This window comes from Diabrotica undecimpunctata, chromosome 6 (genome assembly GCF_040954645.1).
Source record: "Diabrotica undecimpunctata isolate CICGRU chromosome 6, icDiaUnde3, whole genome shotgun sequence".
Taxonomy (NCBI): Eukaryota; Metazoa; Arthropoda; class Insecta; order Coleoptera; family Chrysomelidae; genus Diabrotica; species Diabrotica undecimpunctata.
Genome location: NC_092808.1, coordinates 142,247,133 through 142,274,816, shown reverse-complemented (window position 1 = coordinate 142,274,816; position 27,684 = coordinate 142,247,133). Strand labels below are relative to the sequence as shown.

The following is a 27,684-nucleotide window of genomic DNA, read 5'->3' as shown; positions in this document are numbered from 1 at the left end:
TTAAAGTAAAAATTAGGTGAAAACTAAATTATGTGAAAAAATATTGCTTATTTGAGCAAATAGTTATCCGATATATTTATTAGTCATTTCACAGCATTTCCAGATCGAACTATACTCATTGATTTGCTTTGCTACTTTTTATTTCTGTTTTGTAGTTTCTACATTAATTTTTAATTCCAGCACAGACAAACGTTTATGGATTTTTTTATATTTCAGATTTTCTCCAGGGGGAGAATAAAATAGAGACTATGAAGACATCACCTGACCAGTCATGCTATGAAGAATATGTGAGTCTACAACCTGAAGACACAATATTAAACAAACCTGAGATTGGACAAGAACTTTATAACTGTGATATTTGTTTTAAGAAATTTACCGAAGCGCGATATTTACAAATACATTTGCAAACACACACTGGAAAAAAATCTAATGAGTGTGAAATTTGTCTCAAGAAGTTTTCTCAGCAAAGTTATTTGAAAAGGCATATGAAAATGCACACTGGGAAAAAACCTTACGCGCGTGAAATTTGTTTTAAGCGGTTTACTACAGCAGAGCAATTAAAATGTAATTTGAAAACACATACTGGAGGAAAACCTTATAAGTGTGAAATTTGTTTTAAGCAGTTTTCTGTGCAAAGTCATTTGAAAAGGCATATGAAAATACACACTGGGGAAAAATCTCACGCGTGCGAAATTTGTTTTAAGCGATTTACTGTAGCAGATAGTTTGAAAAGGCATTTGAGAATCCATACTGGGGAAAAACCTTATAAGTGTGAAATTTGTTTTAAGCAGTTTTCTGTGCAAGATCATTTGAAAAGGCATATGAAAATACACACTGGGGAAAAATCTTACGCGTGCGAAATTTGTTTTAAGCGATTTACTGTACTAGATAGTTTGAAAACACATTTGAGAATGCATACTGGGGAAAAACCTTATAAATGTAACATTTGTCTGAAGCAGTTTTCTGATCAAAAGTATTTGAAAACCCATATGAAAACACACACTGAGGTAAAATCTTACGCGTGCGAAATTTGTTTTAAGCGATTTACTCTACCACATTATTTGAAAAATCATTTTAGAATGCATACTTGGGAAAAACCTTTTAAGTGTGAAATTTGTCTGAAGCAGTTTTCTTTTCAAAAGTATTTGAAAGCGCATATGAAAACACACACTGAGGAAAAATCTTACGCGTGCGAAATTTGTTTTAAGCGATTTACTGTAGTAGATAGTTTGAAAAGGCATTTGAGAATGCATACTGGGGAAAAACCTTATAAGTGTGAAATTTGTTTTAAGCAGTTTTCTGTGCAAGATCATTTGAAAAGGCATATGAAAATACACACTGGGGAAAAATCTTACGCGTGCGAAATTTGTTTTAAGCGATTTACTCTACCACATTCTTTGAAAAATCATTTTAGAATGCATACTGAGGAAAAACCTTATAAGTGTAAAATTTGTCTGAAGCAGTTTTCTTTTCAAAAGTATTTGAAAGTGCATATGAAAACACACACTAAGGAAAAATGTTACGCGTGCAAAATTTGTTTTAAGCGGTTTACTGTACTAGATAGTTTGAAAACACATTTGAGAATGCATACTGGGGAAAAACCTTATAAGTGTGAAATTTGTCTGAAGCAGTTTTCTTTTGAAAAGTATTTGAAAGCGCATATGAAAACACACACTGAGGTAAAATCTTACGCGTGCGAAATTTGTTTTAAGCGATTTACTCTACCACATTATTTGAAAAATCATTTTAGAAAGCATACTGAGGAAAAACCTTATAAGTGTGAAATTTGTCTGAAGCAGTTTTCTTTTGAAAAGTATTTGAAAACGCATATGAAAACACACACTGAGGTAAAATCTTACGCGTGCGAAATTTGTTTTAAGCGATTTACTCTACCACATTATTTGAAAACTCATTTTAGAATACATACTGGGGAAAAACCTTATAAGTGTGAAATTTGTTTTAAGCGGTTTTCTGAGCAAAATAAATTGAAAAGGCATATGAAAATACATACTGGGGAAAAACCTTAGGCGTGTGAAATTTGTTTTAAGCGATTTACTCAAGCATCTAGTTTTAAAAAGCATTTGAGAGTACATACTGGAATGAAATAAAAGACCAATTTATTAAGACTTCTTGTGCAAGTATTACTATTGAGAAATTAAAAAAATTCTCAATAACATGAAAACAGATGTAAAGAAGAAAACAGATAAGAATATAACTGGTAACAAAAAAATTAAATTGCGCGAGCTAAAAAAAGAATTTCTGAATATATTGAATTTTGAAAAAAAAAAATCCAGTATTCACGAATATTCCTGGGGCATGTTCCATTGAAACTGACAATGGAGAAGCGAATAATCTCCAAAATACCGGATCAGCTAGTACGAACGCTGACAAAACGCCCTAAGAAGGAGAAATTTAAGTTAGAGACTGAGGAAACGGAACAAGTCGTTGTAACAAGAGTTACAACGACTTGTCCTTCTTGAACAATTAAATGTTGCTAGACTTCAAGTCCAAAGGGAAAAACTTCTGATAGAAAAATTGACAAATGTACAATCTCGAATTCCTGAAGAATTCCTAGTCGCATTATATCAGAACTACTTCAAATATGTACTGCAATTATTATAATTTCACATTTGTTTTCTTAATTTTGTAATAAAAGTTTCAGTGTATTAAATAACAAAACAATAAACAAACTTGTTATATATATATCTTGCAGTATCTACGACACAAACATTGACAATGACATTTAAGTAAACAAATTAAGAACAAATTAACGTTAGAAAATTACAAAATCAAGTTAAATATTGTTTTTAAATATTATTGTTAAATATTCTTTCCACTATTAATTGACATTTTGCAGTTCGTCTTAGACGGATATTATTTACTTCCGCTTCATTGTGGTGTAGGTACATCATGGAGGTCCTGTGGGGTTTCCAGTTCATTTTCTTAAACCCAAAATCATCTCGTAGATGTTTGCAAATTTGATCTAAAACAGCACAACAAACAATGATTTTTAGAACTTTTGGCAAAGATACTCTTACTTTTGACCCTAATATAGGAAATCTCTGCTTTAGCAGCCCAAATACTCTTTCAATTATCACCCTTTCTCTGGAATGAGTGACATTAAATAATTTCTCGCTTTTGTTTTGAGGGTTTTTGAATGGGCATAATAACCATGGAGAAATTCCATATCCACTATCTCCAAGGAGGCAAAAATTGCCTCTAAAGCTATGTATAACTTAATAAATCGAACTGTGTTTCCAAATCCTCGAATCGTGAACACTTCCAGGCCACTGAGTGTCCACACTTGTAATCACCTCATTTGCATCACACGTTATTTGTACATTTATGCTAGGAAAACCTTTTCTATTAATAAATTCGTCACCAAATTCTGAAGGTTTTTTAATTTGAACATGGGTACAATCCAGTGCGCCAATAACGGTAGGTATTTGGAATCGATTTGCCCACTTTGTCCTTGCTTCTTCCATACCTTCAAGGTCAGACGGAAAATTTATCCACTGATGTGATTTCTCAAAAATTCTGTCAGCAACATTATTTATGATTTTACATACAGTCGTATGGTGAACGCCGAAATCTTCAGCAATACCTGGTTGAAATCCAGTATCACTAACGTATCGCAGAAAAATCTCCATCCTTTGTCGAGAGCTAAGGGCACCTCCTCTGGTTTCATCTAGCTGTGGCAAAAAATAATCTGATAGAAAGTCTATACTTTCGCTTTCAAAACGCAATAGAACCTTAGACTTGCTGGGACGTTTCTGCAGCGTTTCTGTTTACGAACATATATAAAGTTAGCCATAATTATAATAATCGAAAAATGTTTAGAACTACCACTCTACTAGTGTAAGTATGCATAAACTACTGGCGTAAGTATTCATTTGAGATTCCTTAACAAATATTAAGGTATTACTTACTAATTGTAGAATATCCTTCTTTTTATTCAACTAAAAAGAAGTAGTAACTGGAAAAATTTTTGTGTAACCTTATACATTCAGTAACTACTTGAAAATAAAAGAGATTACTTATTGCTCTAAGTAAACTCTTTTACATAAAGTAATTACTGTTCTTTTATTCAATTAATATTAAGTAAATACTTAAATACGAGGAAGTAAAAGCAAATACTTCTTTTTATTCAATAGACCCATTGCTGCTTGAGTGTGCTAATGGAACATTGTAATATTTTACCCACTCTGTAAACATTTTTGTTATAATAAATATCTGTTTAAATAAGACAACTAGTTTTTAAGTTTCACAAATAAATTTGTCCCCGATTATTAAATTAGTAGATATCTAAATTTTTCTAAAAGCTTTTTAGACAAATCTAAATAAATCCAGTCACTTTGTATTTAGGTATAGGGAACACTTATAAAAGCATAGCTTATTTGTTAAGGACAATTATTCAAAAATGCCATTAAATATAGGGTGTTCTGTAAGGAAATATATAAAAAAAATTATTTAAAAAGTTCTTTTAGAACAGGTATAATAAAAACTCGAGGTACATCACAGAACGTTTTCGGAATAACTATTCCATCATCAGTGCTATCTGGATGTACATGTTTGAAGCCACTAAATATATGGCTAAAAACCTTTTAAATTTTGTTAAAATAACTTTGAGTTACATTTTTTAAAATTATAAACTATGATTTTTAAGTTACAAAAAGAATTGATTACATTGTAACGTAAGACTCCACTGGAGGTTGCTATTCCTGAGACGAAGTGTCTGTGAGGACTTATCGATATGCTTTGGTTCAAGTTAAGAAAATAACATTGCGCTTATGGAGATTAGTATTGCCAAAACTCTCAGTCCCGTTTTGCTGTGTAGTTGTAGTTAATTAATTTCACTAATAAAAGGATATGTATAGTTGAATACAACTATACACCTATATACCTATACAGATATTCGCTCCGTGCGTGACCATGGTAGGGGTACTTTGAAACGATGCCAGCGTGCGTAGCGGCGAAATATGACACAATTGGACCTACCTTTTTACGCATAAATTTTATCAAAAATGTGTGCAAATACATATTGCGTATTTAATTGTGCTAATAATAGCAAAAATAGTAAGTGTAGTTTTTATAGGTTCCCAAAGATTACATATAAATTAGAGAAAAGAAAAAGATGGATCCGTGCTATTAATATGAAAAAGTTAATATCACATAACTTCATTTTTATGCAATTGAAATAGGAAAAATTTAAATAATTTACCTTAAATGATATTTTATAAGGCTTCAAGCTAACTGCAGAGTGCCTGATGACTTTAGTTTTTATATCATAACTTTTACTATTACTGTTTTTAAATATATGCTCTTTCACGTGAAAAACTTGATTTGCCAGTACTAGATTTTTTCCTTTCTTTTTCGTTTGTGGTTAAAAAGATATATTATGATGAATTTTGAGAAACCCTGTTTTTAATACTACATTTATGTTGTACATAAACTGAAAAAATATAATTAAAAAGTTAATTATTAATAATTGTCAATTTCGCATGTATTTAACAATGTCAAACATATGTCATATGTTTAACCTGAAAATTGGTAGGTCCAAAACTGTCAGATGTAGGCGGTAGGTGTCGCGTCAGTCACGCACGGAGCGAATAGGTATGTAATTATTATAGACCTAATAAAAATAGTTATATTTAACTATTATTTAACATTGCATATTTATTAACGCTTTAGATGTAACTAAAAAAAAACAAGTGCAGCTTTAATTTTATTTTCATGTAAGTAATAACAACAATTACATACATAAAATTTTTTCCTTGTATACAGGGTGAATCACCACTAATGGAACGAAAGATTACAGCGAAAGAGTAAAAAAATTAAAAAAAATTTAAATTATTAGTTTGTAAGTTGATAACAGCTACATTTTAAAATTATTTTGAAATATACAGGGTATCAAAAAAAATTTCGGCGTATCAAAGTTATATTTTATCTTCTTATTCTTCTTCCTCTTTATAAGCAATCCGGCTTATTCATTGGCGAATGGATACCTCTATGGAAGGTTGTTACTCCATCATTTGCTTGATCGGCCTATACTTCTATCGATTACTGATTTATCTTTTGCTATTTTGACCACACGTGTCTCCCCCATTCTGCTTATGTGGTTATTCCTTTCTTTTTTCTATTTAGTTCGTTACACATATACTACATATATATATATATATATATATATATATATATATATATATATATATATATATATATATATATATATATATCAATGGTATTCCGGGTTCCAATATATATATATATATATATATATATCAATGGTATTCCGGGTTTGACTCCGCGTTAAATGTTGTTGGTTTTGATAAAAACCATTTTGACGACGTTTCGGCAAGATCTCACTTGCCATTTTCAAGTCTCTCTGGATGGTCTGCTTCTTGTCGATGTTCGAGTGGAAGTACATTTAACGCGGAGTCAAACCCGGAATACCATTGATATAACATACAGCTCCCGCGGAAATATCAAAACTAACATATATGTATATATATATATATATACATATATATATATATATATATATATATATATATATATATATATATATATATATATATATATATATATATATATATATATATATATATATATATATATATATATATATATAATATTTGAAATTTTTCGCACTATTTCCTAATTTTCACTTTTGCCAGACTGTTATTTACAGACTTTTCGGACATGGCACTTTGTGTCCGAAGATTTGCACAGTATCACATAATTTACTCACTGCATATTAACATCATCCTCATCTTCTCTATCATCGCTATCACTTTCATTACTGTTACTGTCAACCGTCACATTTATTACCACAGGATCAATATCGTCTATCAACTCATCAATAACCCAAAATTTTTGCTTTTCCTTAATAGCAAGTTTACAATAGTTTTTCCAGTTTTTCACTGTTACTACACCAAATGCATTTCTTATTAATTGTTCCATAGCGGCAGTCTTAAACTCTGTCTTGTGTGAGATAATATGTCTTTTGACGACTCCATGCCATTTCAATTGGATTTAACACAATGGTATGGAGGTAGTCTCAGAATGGCAACATTTTTCTATTTGCACATCTCTTCGATTTTATATTTTATGTATTTTTCTTTGTATGTGTTTACGACTTTCATGAGCTCTGATTTTAAATAATTTTCTTCAAAAAAGATATCTTTCTAGAGCAACCACGTCTTAATTTGATCTTTATTGAAGGCTTGTGTCGGAATCACTTCTTCTCTCCTCGAAAGGTACGAAGCGTTGTCCATCACCACAACAGTTTTCTCTGGAAGATTAGGAAGCAGCTTTTCCTTAAACCATTGTTCAAATATAGTCAAATATCCATCCCATCATGATAGTCCGCTGAGTTTTTTTTAGCTAAAAACCAAAAAGCAGCACCTTCTACAAAGCCCAATTCGCTACCTGCATGCACTATAACAAATCGGGGGCCTCGTTGTGTCGGCTGTTTTAGGCCTGTTGACAACCCCTTAACAGACGCATCCCTGGTTGAAGTCACTGAGAGGTCCTTAAATTCTTTGAAACACTATATCCAACATTCACCCAAGTTTCGTCCAAATAAACGACGGTGTATCCTTGAGAACACAATTTTTTTATATTACGCTAATACTGATGCCTCCATTTTAGAATATCGGGCCGTTCAATCATGCTTGACTTTACTCATCGTTTGCAAAAAGCAAAGTTCATTTCATGGAGTATTCTCCACATTGTTGTGCGTGACATGTTTGCTAAATCTTTGTCTTTTTTAACCAGTGCAAAAACTTTGTTTAATATCGGCGGTAAATTTTTAAAGAAAAAACTATGCACCATGGCACGTAGCAGCGTATGAACTACTGAATCGTAAGTGAACTTTCTGCTGTTCACTCTACTTTTGGTACGTTTTCTTGTTTTTTTTTGTGGGCCTTGGTCCTTCTTCCGCGGCTTCTTTGCGTATTTTAGAGAAAGTACTAAAACTTACTCTTAGTCATAGCACTTACTTTATCGGTTAAACTTTCACTTTAACCACTTCTTAAATTTAGATGATAATTAAATACATTTAAAACAATTTGTTTTGTACGGATGTCCAAGATATTCCCTTGGCTTTATTTTTGAATTTCCATTTTCAATTAACATTTAACTGTAAACTCTACTAAAGAACCACAAAGCCTTATTATCATTATGTAGTCAGAGAACGACATAAAATCGCTGACATACGCACACCATATTATTTTAAGTTGCAATTAGTAATTAGATATAATATGCATTCCAAGCAGTCCGTTTAATTGCTTATCTTTAATAGCCGGCAAAATGCATGATTTAGCTAAGCAATATTTTCTACTGCTTTCTATGATTCATGACATATGGTATTCTCACCGAAAAACAAATAAATTGTCGTTACTATAATTAAAATAATATAAAATAAAATTATCTTTTGTAAATACTATTTATTTCATTAAAATCATTTTCCCTACTTTTCATCTCTCGTTTCGAATGGCACTTTTGGACAATTACGTTAAAAAACATTAATTTAATTCATTTCTATGGAAAGGAAAATACAAATAATACAACCCTGAATCGTGCTTGTGTTTGTCGTGGTATCGCCGCGCTTCTATCGTCCATAAGAAATACATGGCCCTATCTCCGCAATGTTATTTTCTTAACGTGGAACGCTCTATAGCAACTGAAGAGTGCTTTTGCTTTTGTTACATAGCACAGTGTTCGTTGTTACACAACCATTTGATGGAGTGTCGTGTGTGTCGAACTACGTCTCAGCTATATAAATAATTTATTTATTTTCTCTTAGGCATATTTTCGTTAAATAACGCGTTCGCCATATGTGTAGAAGGTGGGATTCCATAATTATCTGCCATTTGTTTATTATCTTAAACCCACATTCTATGCGTCACAAACACTGCTACGAACTTGTTCTACTGAAGATAATTCCAGTGTAATTGTTCTTTATAAATAAATCGGGATATGTGTAAATCGGGATATCTCGTATAAAATTCGTACAGTATTTGGGCCTAGCACGTCTCTTTGCAAAGTTCAAAGCTAGAGCGGTTCCTTCTTAAACCTCCACTGTTTTTGTTAGGTCTTTTCCTTGAGTGTAGTTGAGTGAATGCTGCACTGGCTAGTACCAAACGAAAATCATAGATGTGCCACTAAGCAAAGGAACGTTCTAGTGTAGTTTACCTTTGAGTTGATTTTTAAGTCAGGTTATTGTACTACTTGTTTATATTTTACCCACACTTGGTTGGTCAAACTCGGTTGGACGATACTGCGCAAGACGAGTGTAGGTAGTCACCCTCTCACAAGCAAATATAGGTTTATCTACACAGATCTTACATTTTTGTTGCTACACTTTTCAATGGAAAAGTGTGGTGTACTACTACATCTTGCAAAGGAACGACTTAGTTCTACAGTTTTTAGAACTATTGCTATACCAGAAAACAAGGGAACAAACCTATTGCCTGGTTTACCGCTTACCAAAACTATGCATAAGTCAGGGCATTATATTTATGAATGTACCTTATGAAAGCTTTATAAATTGAATATAAATGAAACTCCGAAACTGAACACAAAAATACAATTTTCTGCCAGAAAAAATGTTTTACAAAAATGTAATACATTTCTGTAGGTAATAAAATATGTACTTTTAACTAGATTTAACTAAATTACTTTCTCGTCGGTAACTATATTTTGTACTTAATACGGTTTGCTCAGTTGCCCCTCAATTGTTTAAAATACCATTGGAAAATGTAATGTACGTACATCACCATGAAACATATACCTTTTATTTTACATTTAAGTATTATCACGATAGTGTTCCGCAGTTAATTGGAATCACACAAATTAGTTCCGTCAGTTTTTTCTGCTCTGCCTCTTTGTAACTGGATTTGTAATTTATTTTTATCTAAATTCAGTTCGTCGAAAGGCCGACGCAGTAATGTGTTCAGATGCAGTTGACAATGCTTTGGTTCTTTATTTTATTTTTGCTAGATTATGCGAAGGGGGAGTGGGTGGAGATTTCGTCGATCGCTTCAAAACGTAATCATTCACGTAAGTTTAAATTGTTACATTTTTATTGAAGATTCTAAAAATCGAGTATTTAGTTCTTTTGTTATCATTTATCATGGTTGAAGATTTCAAATATTTTAAGAATGAATTCATTTTTATAAATGCCATTTTTCAAAATTTACATATTTTATTGTGGATTGCAGTGTGGATTAGGTGGGCAGTGTTAAGAAAACTTTTGGAGTAGAGAATGTCTTTCTCAAGTTCCCGTTTATCTCTATTTATTATTTTAGTATCTTGGAAGTTAAATTTGAATTGACAGGGTGCGAGAATACAAATATATGACTTGTCACAATTCTTATACGGGATAGAATATACAATATTGGAACTATCCATATTACATAGTGCGGTCTTAGTTTTTGTGATCAAACTATCTAAGGTTTTTACATTTTTAGCTGCAAGCTTGATTTCCTTAGTACGTTTGAATAATTTCGTTACTTTTTATGATTTTATTCCAAAGTTTAAATATTTTGTGTCAGTACCGTAAAATGAGGTCAATAGAAACAGTTTTGATGTTTTTAGGCTTTGTAGTTAGGTTGCTATTTATCTAATCGGCTACGAAAAATATGCAAAATGTGTCACGGCTAATAGGTTTAAAGGCCTAGTGAGAACATTTGAAAAAGTTTCTGAATTAAAAAAAATAAAAAAAAGTAGTGTTTTTCTATTTACTCTCCAAACGGTGGGAAAGGAAACAATGCTTTGTTTTGCATTAGTTAGGCGTATATTTTTTTTATAGCCCTTTTTCTATCCGAATTGTCAAATAAAGGCCTCTCCCATTTCTCGCCATTCATCCCTGTTGTGTGCTAGGCGTTTCCACATTGGTCCTGCGACTCTTTTGATATCGTTGCTCCAGCGCATTTGAGGTCTTCCTCTTCGCATCGTACGGTCGCCAGTTTCCGACTTCTTTGTTCCATCTACCATCTTCGAGACGTTCGTTGTGTCCAGCCCATTTCCAATTTAATTTAGCTGCTTGTTTCGCGGCGTCCTTTATTTTTGTTTTGTTCCGGATCGCTTCGTTCGTTTGCCGATCTATTAGTGAGATACCAAGCATCTGTCGTTCCATGGCTCGCTGAGTTTTTCGAATCTTGTCCATGTCCTTTTTTGTGAATGTCCAGGTTTGAGCTCCGTAAGTGAGAACGGGAAGGATACAAGAATCGAACACTTTGGTTCGAAGGTTTTGGGGTATCTTTTTGTCTTTCAGTATGTATGAGAGTTTTCCAAATGCGGCCCATCCCATTCTTACTCGTCTGCTTATTTCGGTAGTTTGGTTTTCTTTGTTTACCTTGATATTCTGACCCAGATATATGTATTCTTCTACATGTTCCACTTTTGTTCCATGGATGGTTATCGTCGGTTGATCATCTTTATTCGACATTAGCTTAGTTTTACTTAGATTCATTTTCAGTCCTTTTTTTATGGATTCCGTATGAAGCTCATCGATCATTGTCTTCAGTTCTTTCCAGCTGTCGGCTATTAGTACTACGTCATCTGCATATCTTAGATGGTTTAAATACTTTCCGTTTATCGATAGTCCCTTCGTTTCCCAATTTAGTGATTTAAAGATGTCTTCAAGTGCGGCAGTAAATAGTTTTGGAGATATGGTGTCTCCCTGTCTTACTCCTAGGTTGATTTTTATTGGCCTCGTTTTCATTCCGTTATCCATCGTGACTACCATTTCAGCGTGTTGATATATGTTATGTATTAATATCCTATATCTAGAATCTATTCTGCTGTTGAGCAGTGCTTCCTCAATAGCCCATAATTCTATGCTGTCAAAAGCTTTCTCGTAGTCTATAAATGCTAAACAGATTGGTAAATTGTATTCGTTAACTTTTTCTATTAAGACCTTTAGTGTGTGAAGATGGTCACATGTATTGAACCCTTTTCTAAATCCGGCTTGCTCTACTGGTTGATATACATCGAACTTTGTTGTCAATCTATTTGTAATTATTTTATAAAGTTGTGATAGTAGTGATATTGGACGATAATTTTTCAGATCTGTATTGTCCCCTTTTTTGTGTATTAATATTGTGTTAGCAGTATTCCATTCCTTTGGTATGTTTCCTTCAAATAGGCATTTATTAAAAAGTATTTTTAGGTACCTGATGACTTCTTCTCCGCCTTCTTTCAACATTTCTGCCAGAATTCCATCACTACCCGGTGCTTTATTTCTTTTCAATTCTTTAAATGCATTTTCTATTTCTACTTCGCTTATTTCGGGCATTACTTCAGAATTTACGTTTGTTATTTGTCTTTTCAGATTTTGCTTTGAAGAGTCGGGGGGATCGTTTCTTGAGCGGTATAACTCAGTATAGAAGTTTTCAACTATGTTTGATATCTGAGCTTTGCTTGTTTCTAGTTGGCCTTGTTGATTTTTCACTTATTTTGGATTTTTTGTTGTTATGGCGGGTTGCTACTTCTGAGCTAGCATTCAATAGTTCTTTTGTTATAACTGAGTTAATTTTATCAACGCTGAGTTGTTCTAGATTCAGTGCTTGGGCGGTTTTTAATTTGCTAGCATATTTTTTTTTGTCGACTTTTAGCTTTTCTGTGTCTATTTGTATCGTGTTATTAAAGTTAATTCTACGTTTGCTATATTTAATCCTTAGTTTAGCCCTAGGCGTATATACCATTCCGGAAATCAATAGAGACATTTAAAAATATATTATTAATATGTGCAATTAATTTTTTTTTAGTAAAAAAATATAATAAACACACAAATTTGGAACTTATATCGTTTATTAAGTAAATATAGAAAAATATACAACTTTCTTACTTTAGGAAACAAAAAAGACCCTGTTGCGTTGAATTAATTTTCACAGCATAACTTTTGTACTGTTATAACTATAGGAACAAAAAATTACATGTGTAGGAACAAATAAAAAAAGTTTTAACTTAGATCTAAATCTGCTGCGTTAATTCTCGCAACAGAATTTTCGTAAAAATAACAGATTGTCTGGTAAAAACGTCTGGTTTCGTGGGAAATCCATAAATAAACCCTGGGGATAAAACATTTCCGTAAATGTCATCGTTTTCATCAATGGTTTTCAACACTTTTCCAATATAATACTTTAATCTTCGTTTTTCCTAAAACTGGTTAAAAGTGCAACCAGCAGCCAATCTGATAGTCGAATAGATTCTTCCGAAACCGATAAACCTGTTTAAAAATTCTACCTTTGTAGGAAACACTAGGAACAGGAACACTTGTCTGTCCACGTTTTTAATTTTCAGCCATCTGGCTTAAATGAATATTCATCTCCTTATCTGATTCGACCTCCCCTTCACTTCTGTTAACGACCTCTTCATTTTCACTCGATTTATTCTCTTCTATATTTTTGTCCTTATGCGCATCCGAATCAAGCTGTTCGTCTTCACTTTCTTCTTCTCTAAACTCTGCTCCAGTTACACTTTTACCAGCTACTACGGCGATCTTCTTTCTCTTTTGCCGTTGTGTAGGAGTATCAGAATATCTCATGGATTTCAGCATATTAACCACTACATTGCTAATATGTTCTTCTACTTCTTGAATATTTGCAGTGTTGGCACTAGGGAGTCGGTTAACGGGTAGATCCCACATTTTCTAAAACCAGACTTAATATTTTTTTCTTGGTTGGGTTTGATGCTGTCCATCAGCTCTCTAACAAAATGAGGAAAGCGATCTTTAGGTATAGTAGCTGCCCTTCTCCCTTAACCCATTTTCCACTTCTCAAGAATTTTTCGCCATGCTTCTTTTATAGTGCAAAAAACGCCACATCAAGGGGCTGGGTCATATGTGTAGAATTTGACGGCAAAAAAATGAATGAGATATCATGTTCTAAGCACTCGGTTACAGTTTTGGGACTAAAATGGCTTGAGAGGTTGTCGCAGATTAGAATTTTTTTCCTGACAAGTCCTTAAATACTGGAATTGCTAGTTTGAAGCCCCAATTACCGAAGCTTATAGCATTATACTACGATTGTACCTTTTACCCCGCCACCTGTCAATGAGTCGTACATGTTTTGAGCCTTATACACGATGTACGGAGGTAGCACCTTGCCATCAGCAGTTGCCGCAAACATGACGGACGTGCAGCTTTTGGAACATGTCGGACGTGCAACTCGTTCGGGGTAATGGCATCCTCGTTTTGTAATTATTCGTTTCCTCCCGGGATCGTCAGATAAATTGGTCTCATCCAAGTTTACAATATTAGACGACGGTATACCTTCTAGTTCTGCACCCAGGTGATCAAAATACACATTTAAAGTCTCGGGTGAAACTGCTGCTCCGATCCTTTAATGTTTTGACAAAGCCGTGTTCATAGTCGTGTCTTATGTCGCTTCAAAAACCCATGAACCAAATTTTTTTTCCCTGTAAGTTGTTTTTAAACTTAGGTACATTTTTACCCCGACTATCTAGGTATGTTTTTAGTATTACTCTAAGATCGTATTTATCTAAAGGATAGCCCCAATCAGCACAGGTTATCAATTGTTTCAGTATAACTTCCTCTTCCAACTTTGTTAGTGAAGTTTGTCCTCCAGGTGTTTTTAAGTTAGGGTTTTGTGGTGCCTATAGAGCACTGAATAGTTAATTTCATGTTCTTTGCTTGCCTCCCTATAGGACATTCCATTTCTTATGTCGTTTAAGGCCCTTTCAAGAGCTTCACGATTGGTTTTTTTTTGTAAAACTTGGACATTGGATTATATACATAGTATCGTGGAATGGTTAATCTGAAAGCAAAATAAAAAAAAATGGAGAAAAAAAGAAACAAAATAAAAAATACCGGAGAAAAAAAGAAAGCGGGTGAGTGGAAACACAACAGTGGGTGAAAAAAAACGGAGGGTGATTAGAAACTGCTGGTTAATGGAAACAGAATTGGGTTTAGGCTTTTACAAAACAACATTCAAATCAAATTACTGGTATGTTATGATAATTTTGCCAAGTATTTATGTTAAGTATACACCCTAAGCTATATTATGACTAATTATCTATTTATTTAATTAATTTTTTCTTACCTTGTTATAAAAAGTTAATCAGCTCTTTGAAACGTGGTAAAATCAGCTGTTCAACTGAAATTGCTGTTATCCAGTGTTGCCATCTGTTAAAATCCAAAATCCACTAAATTGGCGTTTTTTATCATTTGGTGAGTTTATGTACCTCAATAGTTATTTCCCGAATTAAATTTAAACAACTTATATTTTTTTAGTAAAATACTGTCATTAAATTTCTATTCACCCTCCAGTTTATTTTCACCCCGCTTTACGGTACCTACATAAAAATATGAGTTGAATACCTACAGATCTTTTCATTATTAAAGTAAACTTGGTGTTTAAATTAGTAGGTTGGTAATTGTGTTTTTTTTGTCTAAACAACCTATTTTTCTGGTTGTAAGTTAATTAATTGTAAAATTGTTAATTGTTATTAATTATGTCTGTATCAAAAAGAAGGAGTTCTTTAAATTTCACGAAAAGAGGAACTTTTACTTATTTCTTCTTCTTCAAGTGCCATCTCCGCGGCGGAGGTCGGCAATCATCATAGCTATTCGAACTTTTTAGGACGTATCAATTACCAGAAGGCATTTGACAGAGTAAAACATGATAAATTAATGACTCTAATACAAGAAATTGGAATTGACAACAAAGATCTTAGAATTATCAGAAACATTGACTACAATCAAACGGCCAAAATCAAAATAGAAGACCAGTTAACTGATAAAATTGCAATAGAACGTGGAGTACGACAGGGCTGTATTTTGTCTCCATTGTTGTTCAACATTTATTCTGAATGGGTATTTAAGGAAGCTTTAGACGGTTGTGCGAAAGGAATACTAATAAACGGTGAATGGTTGAATAACATTAGATATGCAGATGACACTATAGTTTTTGCCGATAATCTGAATGACTTACAGATATTAAAAAATCGCATAACAGAAGTCAGCAACAGATACGGACTAGCTCTTAACATAAAGAAAACCAAATTTATGACAATTAGTAAAAAACCAATACTAAACGCTCAACTTACAATCAACCAACAGAATATCGAAAGAGTCGAGCAATATACATATCTAGGCACCAATTTAAATAGCCAATGGGACCACTCAACAGAAATTAAACAGCGAATAATAAAAGCAAAAGCAGCATTCGTTAGAATGAGAATCATTTTCAACAGTCGAGACATATCATTAAAAACAAAATGCCGTCTATTGAACTGCTACATATTCACAGTTCTGCTCTACGGAATGGAAGCATGGACACTGACTGTTGCATCTATGAATCGGCTCGAAACTTTCGAAATGTGGTGTTATAGGTGCATCTTACGTATATCCTGGGTTGACAGAGTTACTAATGTGGAGGTCCTGCGTAGAATGGGGAAAGAATGTGAAATTCTCATGACCGTCAAAACTAAAAAGTTGGAATATCTAGGACATGTAATGAGAAATCAAGAACGTTACGGCCTTCTCCAGCTGATTCTCCAAGGGAAAGTAATGGTAAGAGAGGACCGGGAAGACGACGCATTTCCTGGCTTCAAAATTTACGAAAGTGGTATAACACGACTACCACTGAACTGTTCCGCGCTGCAATAAATAAAGTAAAGATAGCCGTGATGATCGCCAACATCCGGAACGGATCGGCACTTTAAGAAGAAGAAGAAGAGGACGTATCGAAATATAAATCAAGTAAGTATAGAAACCAAGAAAAAATATTAACGAAAACTGGAAGTTTTAAATGAAGAGAATGATCGATAAGAAGACAAAGAAAAGACAGAAAGGCCTATTATGAAAGATATTAAGAAACAAGAATCAAAAAATAAAAATATTAAAAGTTGAATTATAAGTAAAACTAAAATATACTCAAGAAAATCTGTACCTAATAAATATACTGCATAAAAAGTGTTGTCTTTGTCATTTATATTAAATAAGTAATTTTAAACCACACACAAATTTAAAGAACACCGTACAGAAAATGCTGAACTAATATATTTATGATTTATATATCTACTTATAAAGATGCAAATTATTGAAATATAAGTAGGGGAGACCGGGGTTAGTTGTTACAATTTTTACATTTTTTGGTACATTCAATATGTAAAATAGGCACCTCATAAAAATTAGTGTAAGAAGCACTCACTTCTACACTTCATCTAATTTACAAACCGTTGTACGTCATCCGCGTCATAGTCCGTGAGGTTACATGATACCAACACGAAATATTTAGGCAGTAGGTGTGTTCTTTTTTAGAATAACTTTGCCGAATACACTGGCATTACAGTCACTAGACATATTTTATTATATACGCGTAGAAATAATAATTCAAGCTTTCTATTAATGTTAACTTGAAGAAATACACAATAATATGTTTTATTTAATTTGTATAAATGCATTGTAAAGCGTTTTTATGAAGAACATTTGTTCAGAACACACTGTAACTGTAATCGAACGAAGGTGATATTTTGGCATACTCCATTGAAGCTCCATTTTTTCTTGCGGCTCAGGTTTATCTATAATGGATGATGGCAGAAAATCTTCATCAGTAAAAACCTTCCCACGAAAACCGGACTGTATATTTTTGGAGTTATAGCTAACGGCAAAGCATTTATAACAATGATGGAATGCTATAAATTTTCATTGTAACTCCTGGATGAGTTTTCATCCAGCCATCCATCTGACTGCTAATAAATGTTTTTATTGGTCCAAACACCGATCTGTCCACAGGTTGCATAGATCAGAGCAATGCGGAGGCAAGGTCAAGAGAACAATGCCATTTTCCTCGCAATAATCTATTAGCTCCGCCGACAAATGGGAATCGTGATTGTTCAATATTAATAATACTGGACTTTCCTTCGGACATTTAATATTCTTATGAAAATGTTTCACATAAACTGAAAATTTTACTATCGTCTTCCATCCAGAAGGATTGCTCGTTCCTATATATCCTGGTAGTCCAATGGAAACAAAATGTTCCCGATAATTTTTCCGCGGAAAAATAAACATTGGCGGCATTGAGTTTCCACTGGCATTCACTGCCAGACACACTGTCACCAATGTTCCTCGTTCCCCCGAAGTGACCGCCCCCACTTGCTTCACACCTTTTGAGATATTATTTTTGCAGGTTTTTGAACTGTAGTTACCCCGGTTTCATCTAAGTTGTAAATATCGTTTGCTTCAAGAATGTACCTATTTAATACATTTGAGAGTTTGTCAAAGAATAAATTTACATTGTTCCTATTAAAGCTTGTGGCTTGCCCTAAGCTCGTAGCCTGAGGGGGAAGGATGGATAACTCATTGTGGGATTTTAAAAAATTTGTTAGTTCGTCAGCAGAGGCAGTCTCAAATTTGGTCCAGTTATCCGGATTAGTTACGTTATTTTTTAAAGCAAACTGAAAATCAAGCTGTTTAAGAACTTCTGCAACAATAATGATTTCCTGTAGCGTTTCACCACGCTTAGTTTTTTTTCTTGTAGGTTCTCATTTTGATCTATTAAAAATTTACAACAAAATCTAGGTTACTAATAAACCTACACACAAATTTCTTGGGATGGAGCAGGTTGTTACAGTAACAACTTGTCCCTTGAAAATAGTAACAACCTGACCCAAGACGCCATATTAATAATAAATTGTAATTTCTGATCAATCCCAAATATTTAATCTTGTAAGCATAAACAATAATAAAGGTAACAGTCAATAAAACATGTTGGGAAAACAATAAGTTACCTTACCTTCTAAATAGAATAGAACCAGCAAAAATTTTTAACAATGTCGGAAAAATCACTGAGTGCTTCTAAAAACACAAAAATGGTCGGTCTACGTAATAGCCTTAAACCACACTAACCAAAGTTCATTAAGATGTAGTGAGGTATTCACCTCATTGGTGTATACCTCACTAAAGTATAATTTCACTATTTGAGAGAGTGAGTCATCGTTTAAAGGCCCAGAAATGCGGAAAGCCGTTTGGAAATCCAGTGACGTACACTTACCTTTATTTTAACGTTAACTATATTTTATTTTTCAAATATTAATGTTCGAAATAGGCCACAATATATTTATTTACAAGTTTTTACTGACGTTTCGATCTCTATATCCATAGACCGCTTTCAAAGATATAAATGATAGTTATATTTATTTTATTTGTTTATTATTATATATTTTTATAATCTTATATTGTTTATTTTCTTTTTCTTTTTTTTTCTATCTTTAAAAACGGAATAGAGATCGAAATGTCAATGTATTAAACATGTAAATAGATATATTGTGGCTTATGTTCAACCTTCTCCCTAAAAATACAGAATGCCACAAACAAGCAGCTATAGAAAAATAAATATATCTGTCATTTGTATGTTTGAAAACGGTCTCTTTATAGAGATCGAAACGTCCGTAAATTAAACATTTGAATAAATATATTGTGGCTTATTCCCAACATTATTTCTAAAAATACAGAACGACAAGCGAAAAGCCCTAGAAAATAAATAGTACTATCATTTGTATAATTGAAAACGGACTCTGGATGTAGAGATCGCAACGTCCATAAATAAACATATGAATAAATATTTTGTGGCTCATTCCCTATATTCCCCTAAAAATACAGAATGCCACAAACAAAAAGCTATAAAAAAGAAGTAATTTTGCAGAACGTTTACTGATACCAACCGGCTGTCGCGGAGGTTACGCTAAAACGTCTTTTGACGTGATCCGTCCTTAAAGAGTTACACAATGAAATTTTTTTAAAACAAATTTTAAGACAGTTTCCACACCACCCCAGAGGTATGTCTTGTGGCGCCATACTCTTTTTAAATGGGTGTTCGCCAAGAGCCATATTGTCTTATTAAATAAAATGAACAAAACACTTAAACAGTATAAAACAAAACAAAATAAAATCCTATAAAACAAAATAAAATTCTATAAAAACAAAATAAAAATAATGTTTGATGTGTTTAAACACAAACACTATACACACTTACTATGTTCTCGTTTTTTTTTGTTTTTGGTTTTTTTTATGTTGATGTTCTTATTAAACTATTAGAAAATATTATTCGCTGTCTAAACCTGAAGATGCAGTGCTGATATCGCTGTCATTATCTTCACTACCTGGTGTAATTATAATTGGCTCTAGTAAAACTTTGATATGAGTGTCAAGTTCCCACATACGATGTTCTTCTTTAATTATGTGGCCTATACATTTAGCCCATTTCTCTGGAGTTACATGGAGGATTGCTTGAATCAAAAGTTTCTTAATTTCGTTTAATTTGAACGTTTTGTTATTGCGTGCTACTTCTCCTTTCACTTGCTCCCAGATAATTTCAAATGGGATTAAGTTCGCAATGATAAGGTGGTAGACGCAGAACTTTGACACCATAATCTTTTGCAGTTTCATCTACAGCATATTTAAGATATTCAATTTTCCTTAACCGTGCAATGTCAAGTAGCCAAATTTTGAGCATTGATTCTTCGTATGCAATCCCCTTTTCTGTAAGCCATTCTTGAATCCTCCCTTTCAATTTCTTTAATAATCACCTATTTTTTCGACTCAAATTGAAGAAAACCACCATCAAGAAACCCTGTATCACTTCCTATATGGGTGACGATTAAACGCCGTCCCTTTCCTGATGGAGCTTTTAATCCTGTATATCAGCCTTCTATAAATGCTTCGCGTTTACTTTTGACATTTAAATCTTGCCAAACTTTTCCAACTGTATGACCTTTTCCAACCTTGGTTAATCCAGGTTTCATCCAAATAACATATTTTGCGTCCAGTGCTGCGAATTTTGCGTATTTCTTCTAAATATTTTCTTCTCCGCACAATAATTTTATTTTTTTCTAATAGCATACTTTTTCTGTTGAGTTTTACATATCGAAAGTTCATTTCACGCATGGTCCTGGTTAAGACTCTACGAGATATCTTGGGTAAGGAGTCATCGTTTTCGAGCTCTTGAGAAATATTTTTCAGTGTTGGAATTTCACTCCGAAAATAAAATGAATGAATTTTTCGACGTATAATATTCCTTGTCTCGTCATCCAAAACAATGCTTTTCCTACCTCTAGTTTTACCTTTTTCTTGCTTTTTATTTTCCAATGTATTTTTAAGTACACGATAAATACAGCTAACGGATAATTTTGTTAAACTGCTACAAATGCTTGGCTAACATTTAATTCCATTTTTCTGCCGACAATTCCTTCATAAACGTTTCGTATTATTACCTTCTCTTCGGACGTTAACATTTTCCGTCTCTTTTGCGGCATTTCATTTTTGGAATCAACATCAGAATTTTGCAGTCTTCTCTTGGAACAACTCGGTTTTTCGTCCAACTCCAATAAAACTCAAACCAAGTAATCACAGAATATAACTAAAAATTTACTATAAAACGACAAACTATAACACTCGTATTATTAATAACACGTTTTATCAATAACACAAACTTATCGCATAAAATACCCTACCCTCAGAAACGCCAATGTAATGAACTATTGTTGATGGGCACTCGCTCGACAAAAACTAGTTTTACGGGTTTCTGTGGATCTGAATTGAAACGGAGTTCCGTCGCTAATTCCAAAGTTGCCAAAAGATTGAAAAATATTGTTTTAAAATATCGATTTTTATTTTATAAATTTAAATATGTAACGAAACGGAACATATAAATAAAATTTATTTCATTACAATTTTGTGCTTAATTTTTACTATTGAAAATATCAGGTTTTTTTTTGTATTTTTATGACAGTAATAATCGCTGCGTGGAAGAATACAGGTTTTGTATGACCATAATTACTACTTGTGAACAAGAATTGGCTACACTGTACGACAACTTCTGGTCAAGTCTACTATAGAGAATACACACAAATAAATATACAAATAAATATACTACTTTATATATTCTGTAATTTCTTATGAGGAAACGCAAATTGCAATCGAGAAAACAGGCAGTTTTCGAGGGCCGCTGTGTACATTTAAATTTGAGGATATTCGGCGTTTAAACTATGATATCACTCTTCTAAATTGAGGGTTTCTACTATACATTGGCTGCGTCGAGTTAGAGGTGCTGCCATCTCGTTAAGGTAATTAAAATTAAATGTAACAACCTGCCCCGTGTAACCACTAACACCGGTCTTCCCTAAATTCTATAAAATTTAGCTTGGCAAAGGTGAAAATAAGTGTAAAACTTTAATACATTGTAGTTTACTTAATTCTCCATCGAAGAAACTTCCTGTTTCTTCATATAGAGGTTGCTACTAGCATACTCAGGCATTTTATGTCAGTATTTGATGAGTGACCAACACACCAAAAAAATTTATATTCTGTCAGGAGTACAAACTCGTAAATCATCATTATTTAATAAAAATATAACTTATTTCAGAGCATAGATTGTTTAAAACTACTCCATCGAGTCTGGAAGCCGTAATGAGAACTCCATTTTCAAAACCGTACCCAACTACTACTCCTGCATACCACGATATGAAGAGAAAAGAATTTGTTGAAGACAATAATTATTTTGAAGATTTAGATATATATCCTAACAGTTCTTTGGTCGATGCAGATATGGATATCAGTGATGATAAAATTAGATATAACGAAGAACCAATAAACGAAATTCCTTACAATGGATTTTTCACATATCTGCAAATGACTCAGAAGAATTTGCTAAAGTTGACTGCACGTGAGAGCAAAATGAGTGTTTTAAAACATTTAAGGAACACTTTATTAAGTAATTTATGTAAGTTAGATTTATTTGTTTTCACTTGGTAAAACAATTAATCCAAATATTGCTTTTGTTTTTTTGATATTTTTAGACTATCAAATTACAAAATTATGGAAACCACAGACTGATCGACAAGCAAGGGGATATAAAGATGACCACGAAATGGAATTTCCTTCCAACGAAGGCGCACTGATGACTATTAGCTTTCTCACTTTTGCGGTCTTTTTAATCAAGTTGGTTATTGTAAGTATTTATTCAGCGTATCAAATTAACGCAAAAACGTGATCTTGATTCTTTTAGTCGTAAACATGACGTAATTATATATATATATATATATATATATATATATATATATATATATATTATATATATATATATATATATATATATATATATATATATATATATATATATATATATATATATATATATATATATATATATATATATATATATATATTACCGTTTAAAAAAAAAGTGAGGTTCTAATATATATAAATATATTTATTTATAAATTTACAGCACGAAAATATCTTATCAACTAACTATAACTCCTAAATGTTCTGCTTATATAGATATACAAGTTATTATGTACTAGAATATTCTGGAATAGTCCACCTCTAATTCGTTTGTTTGACGGGTCGAACTTCACATATACCTTAAACTTCAATCAAGTTTAAGGTCTATGTGAAATCATGAGATACTTATATGGCACTTATATCTAATTTAGAATGTTTAATAGAAGAGATTGCCTTAAATTTTTGATTCATAATGTGCTAAATTGTCAACCGTTATATTACAATATTTTATACTTATCAAAGTCTTTGTTTTAGAAACTGGTACAAGCATTAAAAACTAAATACATGATGTCTACAACTACTACAACTACAGCAGCTCCAACTCTCATTTTGTTAAATAGGAAAAAACGCGAAGAATCATTTAACGAAGAAGCTGCTAGAATTTTGACATATATTGAGACTTTCCCTAATTTTAATTGAATCGTGCTTTAAAAACATAAAAGTAATATTTCACATATTAAATAAAAAGTTAAAAATAAAAGAATATTTTGTTGACTTCAATATCAACTTTTGTAAGCAAGTTTAACTTTCATGCAATTAATTTTTAATTTGACTGATGTACTTTTCCCGTGATAGGTAATATGTTTGAGCTTGATCATTCACGACAAAATTAAAACTGTGTGCCGCACAAGGGACAAAAAAAGGCTCTGGGATTAATATCTAAGATTTTTTTTAGGCCATTGTGTTTACCTTTTATATTAGCATCATTGTCACAACCCTGGCCTCGCATATCGGCAATATTGATATCAGATTCCTTTCAAAAATTTAATATGAAACCAGTTAAACCTTGACCAGTAGTGTTGCTAACTTCACAGAATCCTAAAAAATGTTCTCGAACCTCTACAGTTTTAGAAAAATCATCAACAAAAACAAATCTAACAACAATTGTGATTTGTTCTTGATGACTAATCACAGGTGGGAAATTAAGGATATTTGAAAAATATTTGCACATTTTTAAGGATTCAATTATATATATTTTGAACTTTTTCTCCTACTAAGGTAATTATTTCAATTTGGATTTTATCGCCCAAATAATGTGCCATTTTTTTGCCATCTTTTTGAATCCTACCGATATGGTCAGCCATTACACTATCAAATTTTGCAATTGTCTCAATTAATTTCATAAAATTGCCATTTCACTTTTCGAATAGTTTTTGACTGTTGCCTCTAAAAGCTAAATTTTGTCCAGCGAAAAATTGAATCACAAAAATAATTCTTTTTTAAGCCAGCTAATCGCTTGAGGTCTTCCTCTTTTTCTATCCTTCTTTTTCGATATTGTGAACCAGAAAGTCTCTTTCTACCATCAGCCATCTAAATCAGTAAATAACAAATAACAGTTTATAATTTGAACAAAAATAAAGACCGGAAATTTTTTATGCTAAAAACAATTGAATCAGTAAAAAGTGCAAAATACTACTTTAACTTTATATAATATATGTAGGTAATAAAAAGCTATTTGGAATAAACTTACCATTCACAATACACTGATAACAGTAATAATATATTGTATAACAGAAATAAATTTTTAAAAAATCACAATAATAGGCAACTTGTCATTAAATTCGCAACTATCTTTCGGTAAAACTTATTCGCATGAAAGAAAACAGAGAAATTACGTATAGATTTCGGCCCCAAAATATTAATTCCCCGATAGTTTCCGGAAGTCCCGAAAATATCGGGGAATTCTCTAACGCCGCCGCCGTTGCATGTGATAGCATCGATCATCGCCAGCTACGCACAATTTTGGTACTATTATTTTTATTATACTAATGTATATTATACATCACAGGGAAAAGCCGTGCTATCTTCTTAATAGCAAGTATTTAGCCAATTATTTTTTTTTTAATTTTTTTATTTATATTTTTATATCTTTACCCCTTGCACCACGGCACAGCTCGGCCCTGCTTGAAATCCTGTTTGCTTCGTTCTGCGCTTCCTTGTATATTTATTTGTTTTCCTCTCTTATTTGGCAACTACTTATTTCATTGTCGCAATCCCTTCCTCTTCTTACTTTTTTTTTCTTGTATAGTTTTTTATATGATACTTTCTTAAATTCATTATTTATGTCTGGTTTTGTAGATAATTGCTCCAGATATTAGTTTAACATAGAAGAAAAGATCAGTGAACATTGAAGACCAGAAAAAAAACTCAAGCTTGTTACCTAAAGAACTGTGATGCCACTGATAACTAGGAAGCAGTGAAGTATTACTGAAAAAAATATTGAATGTCACAAAGCTATAGAAATAGCTAAAAGCATATAGGCGTTGGAAGATAAGTGTTAACTGTCACAATGATTAGAAAACTAAACATACCTATTGTACTTTTTGTATGGTGTTAAGTCGGTTCAGAAATTGTTTTCTCTCGTATATCCCTTGTCATGTTTTCTTTTAATTTTAGATAGACACTCTGCTATCTACTTTGAAAGATTTAAATTTCTAACAGTAGGGAAGTAAAAAAAGTGTAAAAAGGTAAAAAAGTAACACACTTTTATCACACTCTTATATATTTATTAATTAAATTTAAATCAAAATATAGTAATTGTTACATGAAAAAACCTAAGCAAAAAATAAATTCATTTAATGAGAGGGATGAACTTGATGGTTTAATAATAAATTATTAACATTTGGCATTAATTTAGTTAGATTTAATCTCAAATCTCGTCGGCTAATGACGTCCAGTTTATTTCTTTTTTTGTTATGAGATTTATAACTGCTGTGAAACCCCTTTTTACTAGATATGAAGATGGAACAACAATTAAAAACTTTCTTGCGGTATTCCATAATACAAGATAAGTAACAGGTATGTCCTACAGCCAGAACTGTTGATATTCGTTTCTAAACCGTACCTTAAGTGGCGGCCACAACGGCGCACCGTACATCGCACCGCACCTACCCTTGACCAAAGCCTCGCTGAAGCAAAGTAAATACAAGCATTACCGTAAATGCGTGTGGCCACAACGACGCACCGCTCCTTGCTTTGCACATCGCTGGATACCAATGCCTCGCCTACGTAAATTGAGCTTAGTAGTTTCTGATATTCGCGATTATTCTAGGGATGGATAAAGACAAATTAATTAGTTATGTCTTTATGCATGAACCAATTTGCTCCGCCAGAACACCTGTATTTTCAGCGCCCAAGTATGCCAAATATTTTTGATGACATGCACCTTTCACACTAATTTGTATTACATCATTTTTAATAAAATGGTTATTTAAAACTTTTTTTAACCTACCGTAATGTTAAGGTAAGTCTTTCTTCAGCTGTTGTGGGTTGGACATGGCAATTTTTCCTAATAATATTTATTTTTCCTTTAAATTTGTTTAAAATATAATCAAACGTATTTAAACTTTTTCTTATGTGAACCTTTATAGGGGTGGTGAAATTCGCCATAGTAAATTAGCTTTTTTTTAAGTAGAGGATGCACCGCCATTTTTGATTGTTCTTTGCATAAACACTATGTCTTAAAATTTGAATTTAAAACAATCATCCGATGAAGAGAATGACGACGACATGATTAAAGAAAATAAAATAAATGTGCGGTACATGGTGCTTCAATACGGCCACTAATGTGCAAAGCAAAGGCTAAGTTAGGTGCGGAGTATTGTGCTGTGTGTTGTACTATGCGATGTGCGGTGCGCCGTTGTGGCCGCCACCTTAGGTTCTTCGTTAGTGTTTATTCCAATCAATTCCTCTTGTAATGTAACATCCGTTCCTTCAATGTCATCAAGTGGATTGATAATCTATTGCGGTATTACCAGCGTCAAAATATCCTTAAATCTAAATTGTGGATTGTGGAAGGTGTTCTAGAAGTTGCTGATATGTTGATACATGAGCTTAAAATTCAGAAAAAAGTAATAAAAAAGAAAAAATGCCGCACTTCTAGAATCCCTATTTTTATATTCCTTTATCCGTACATTCCATAATGCTTCCTCAGCTTTGTATAACTCCATAAATCTAACACTCACCCTTTTAGACCATTTTCTTTTTGTGTTTACTTCTCGTTTTCGATTTTTCGACACCAACGTCATTTTAATTTTACAATACCTCACTACTTGGATCCAAGGAAGTCGGTCAGCGTCCTACTTAACTTGTATAGAATCTGTTGATAGAAGTGTACTTGAATGAACAGGTGACACGATCAAAGTAGCTTCCAAGTGTATAACGCGCAACGTCCAAGCAGACTTTAACCAAATACACTTGGATCGTGTCAACTCGCCTTTACAACCAATAATAGGGCCATCCAATTGACAAAACATTGCCAGTATCAAATTTAAAGGAGTCATCCGGACACGAAAATTAATTAAAGTCAGTAAGTAGCCTAATAACTTATCTTAATCATCAGATTTTGAAAGAATTCTAGAATAGTTATT

The 27,684-nt window shown here is 32.7% G+C and overlaps 1 protein-coding gene across 3 annotated transcripts in view; it reads left to right on the top strand.

The window, feature by feature from the left end:
- Nucleotides 1-23,762, top strand: part of LOC140443997 (uncharacterized) — a 52,600-nt gene extending 28,838 nt beyond the window's left edge. Inside the window, exons 2-4 of one of the 3 annotated variants that reach the window (XM_072535565.1) lie at nucleotides 22,395-22,751; nucleotides 22,828-22,979; nucleotides 23,570-23,762. In XM_072535565.1, the coding sequence (XP_072391666.1) occupies nucleotides 22,395-22,751; nucleotides 22,828-22,979; nucleotides 23,570-23,734 (674 nt within the window). In that variant the 3' untranslated portion in view covers nucleotides 23,735-23,762. Of the gene's footprint in view, nucleotides 1-216; nucleotides 4,222-22,394; nucleotides 22,752-22,827; nucleotides 22,980-23,569 lie in introns of those variants that run through there. The other 2 variants (XM_072535564.1, XM_072535562.1) reach the window with 2 other exon arrangements.
- The last annotated feature ends 3,922 nt before the right edge of the window (nucleotides 23,763-27,684 follow it).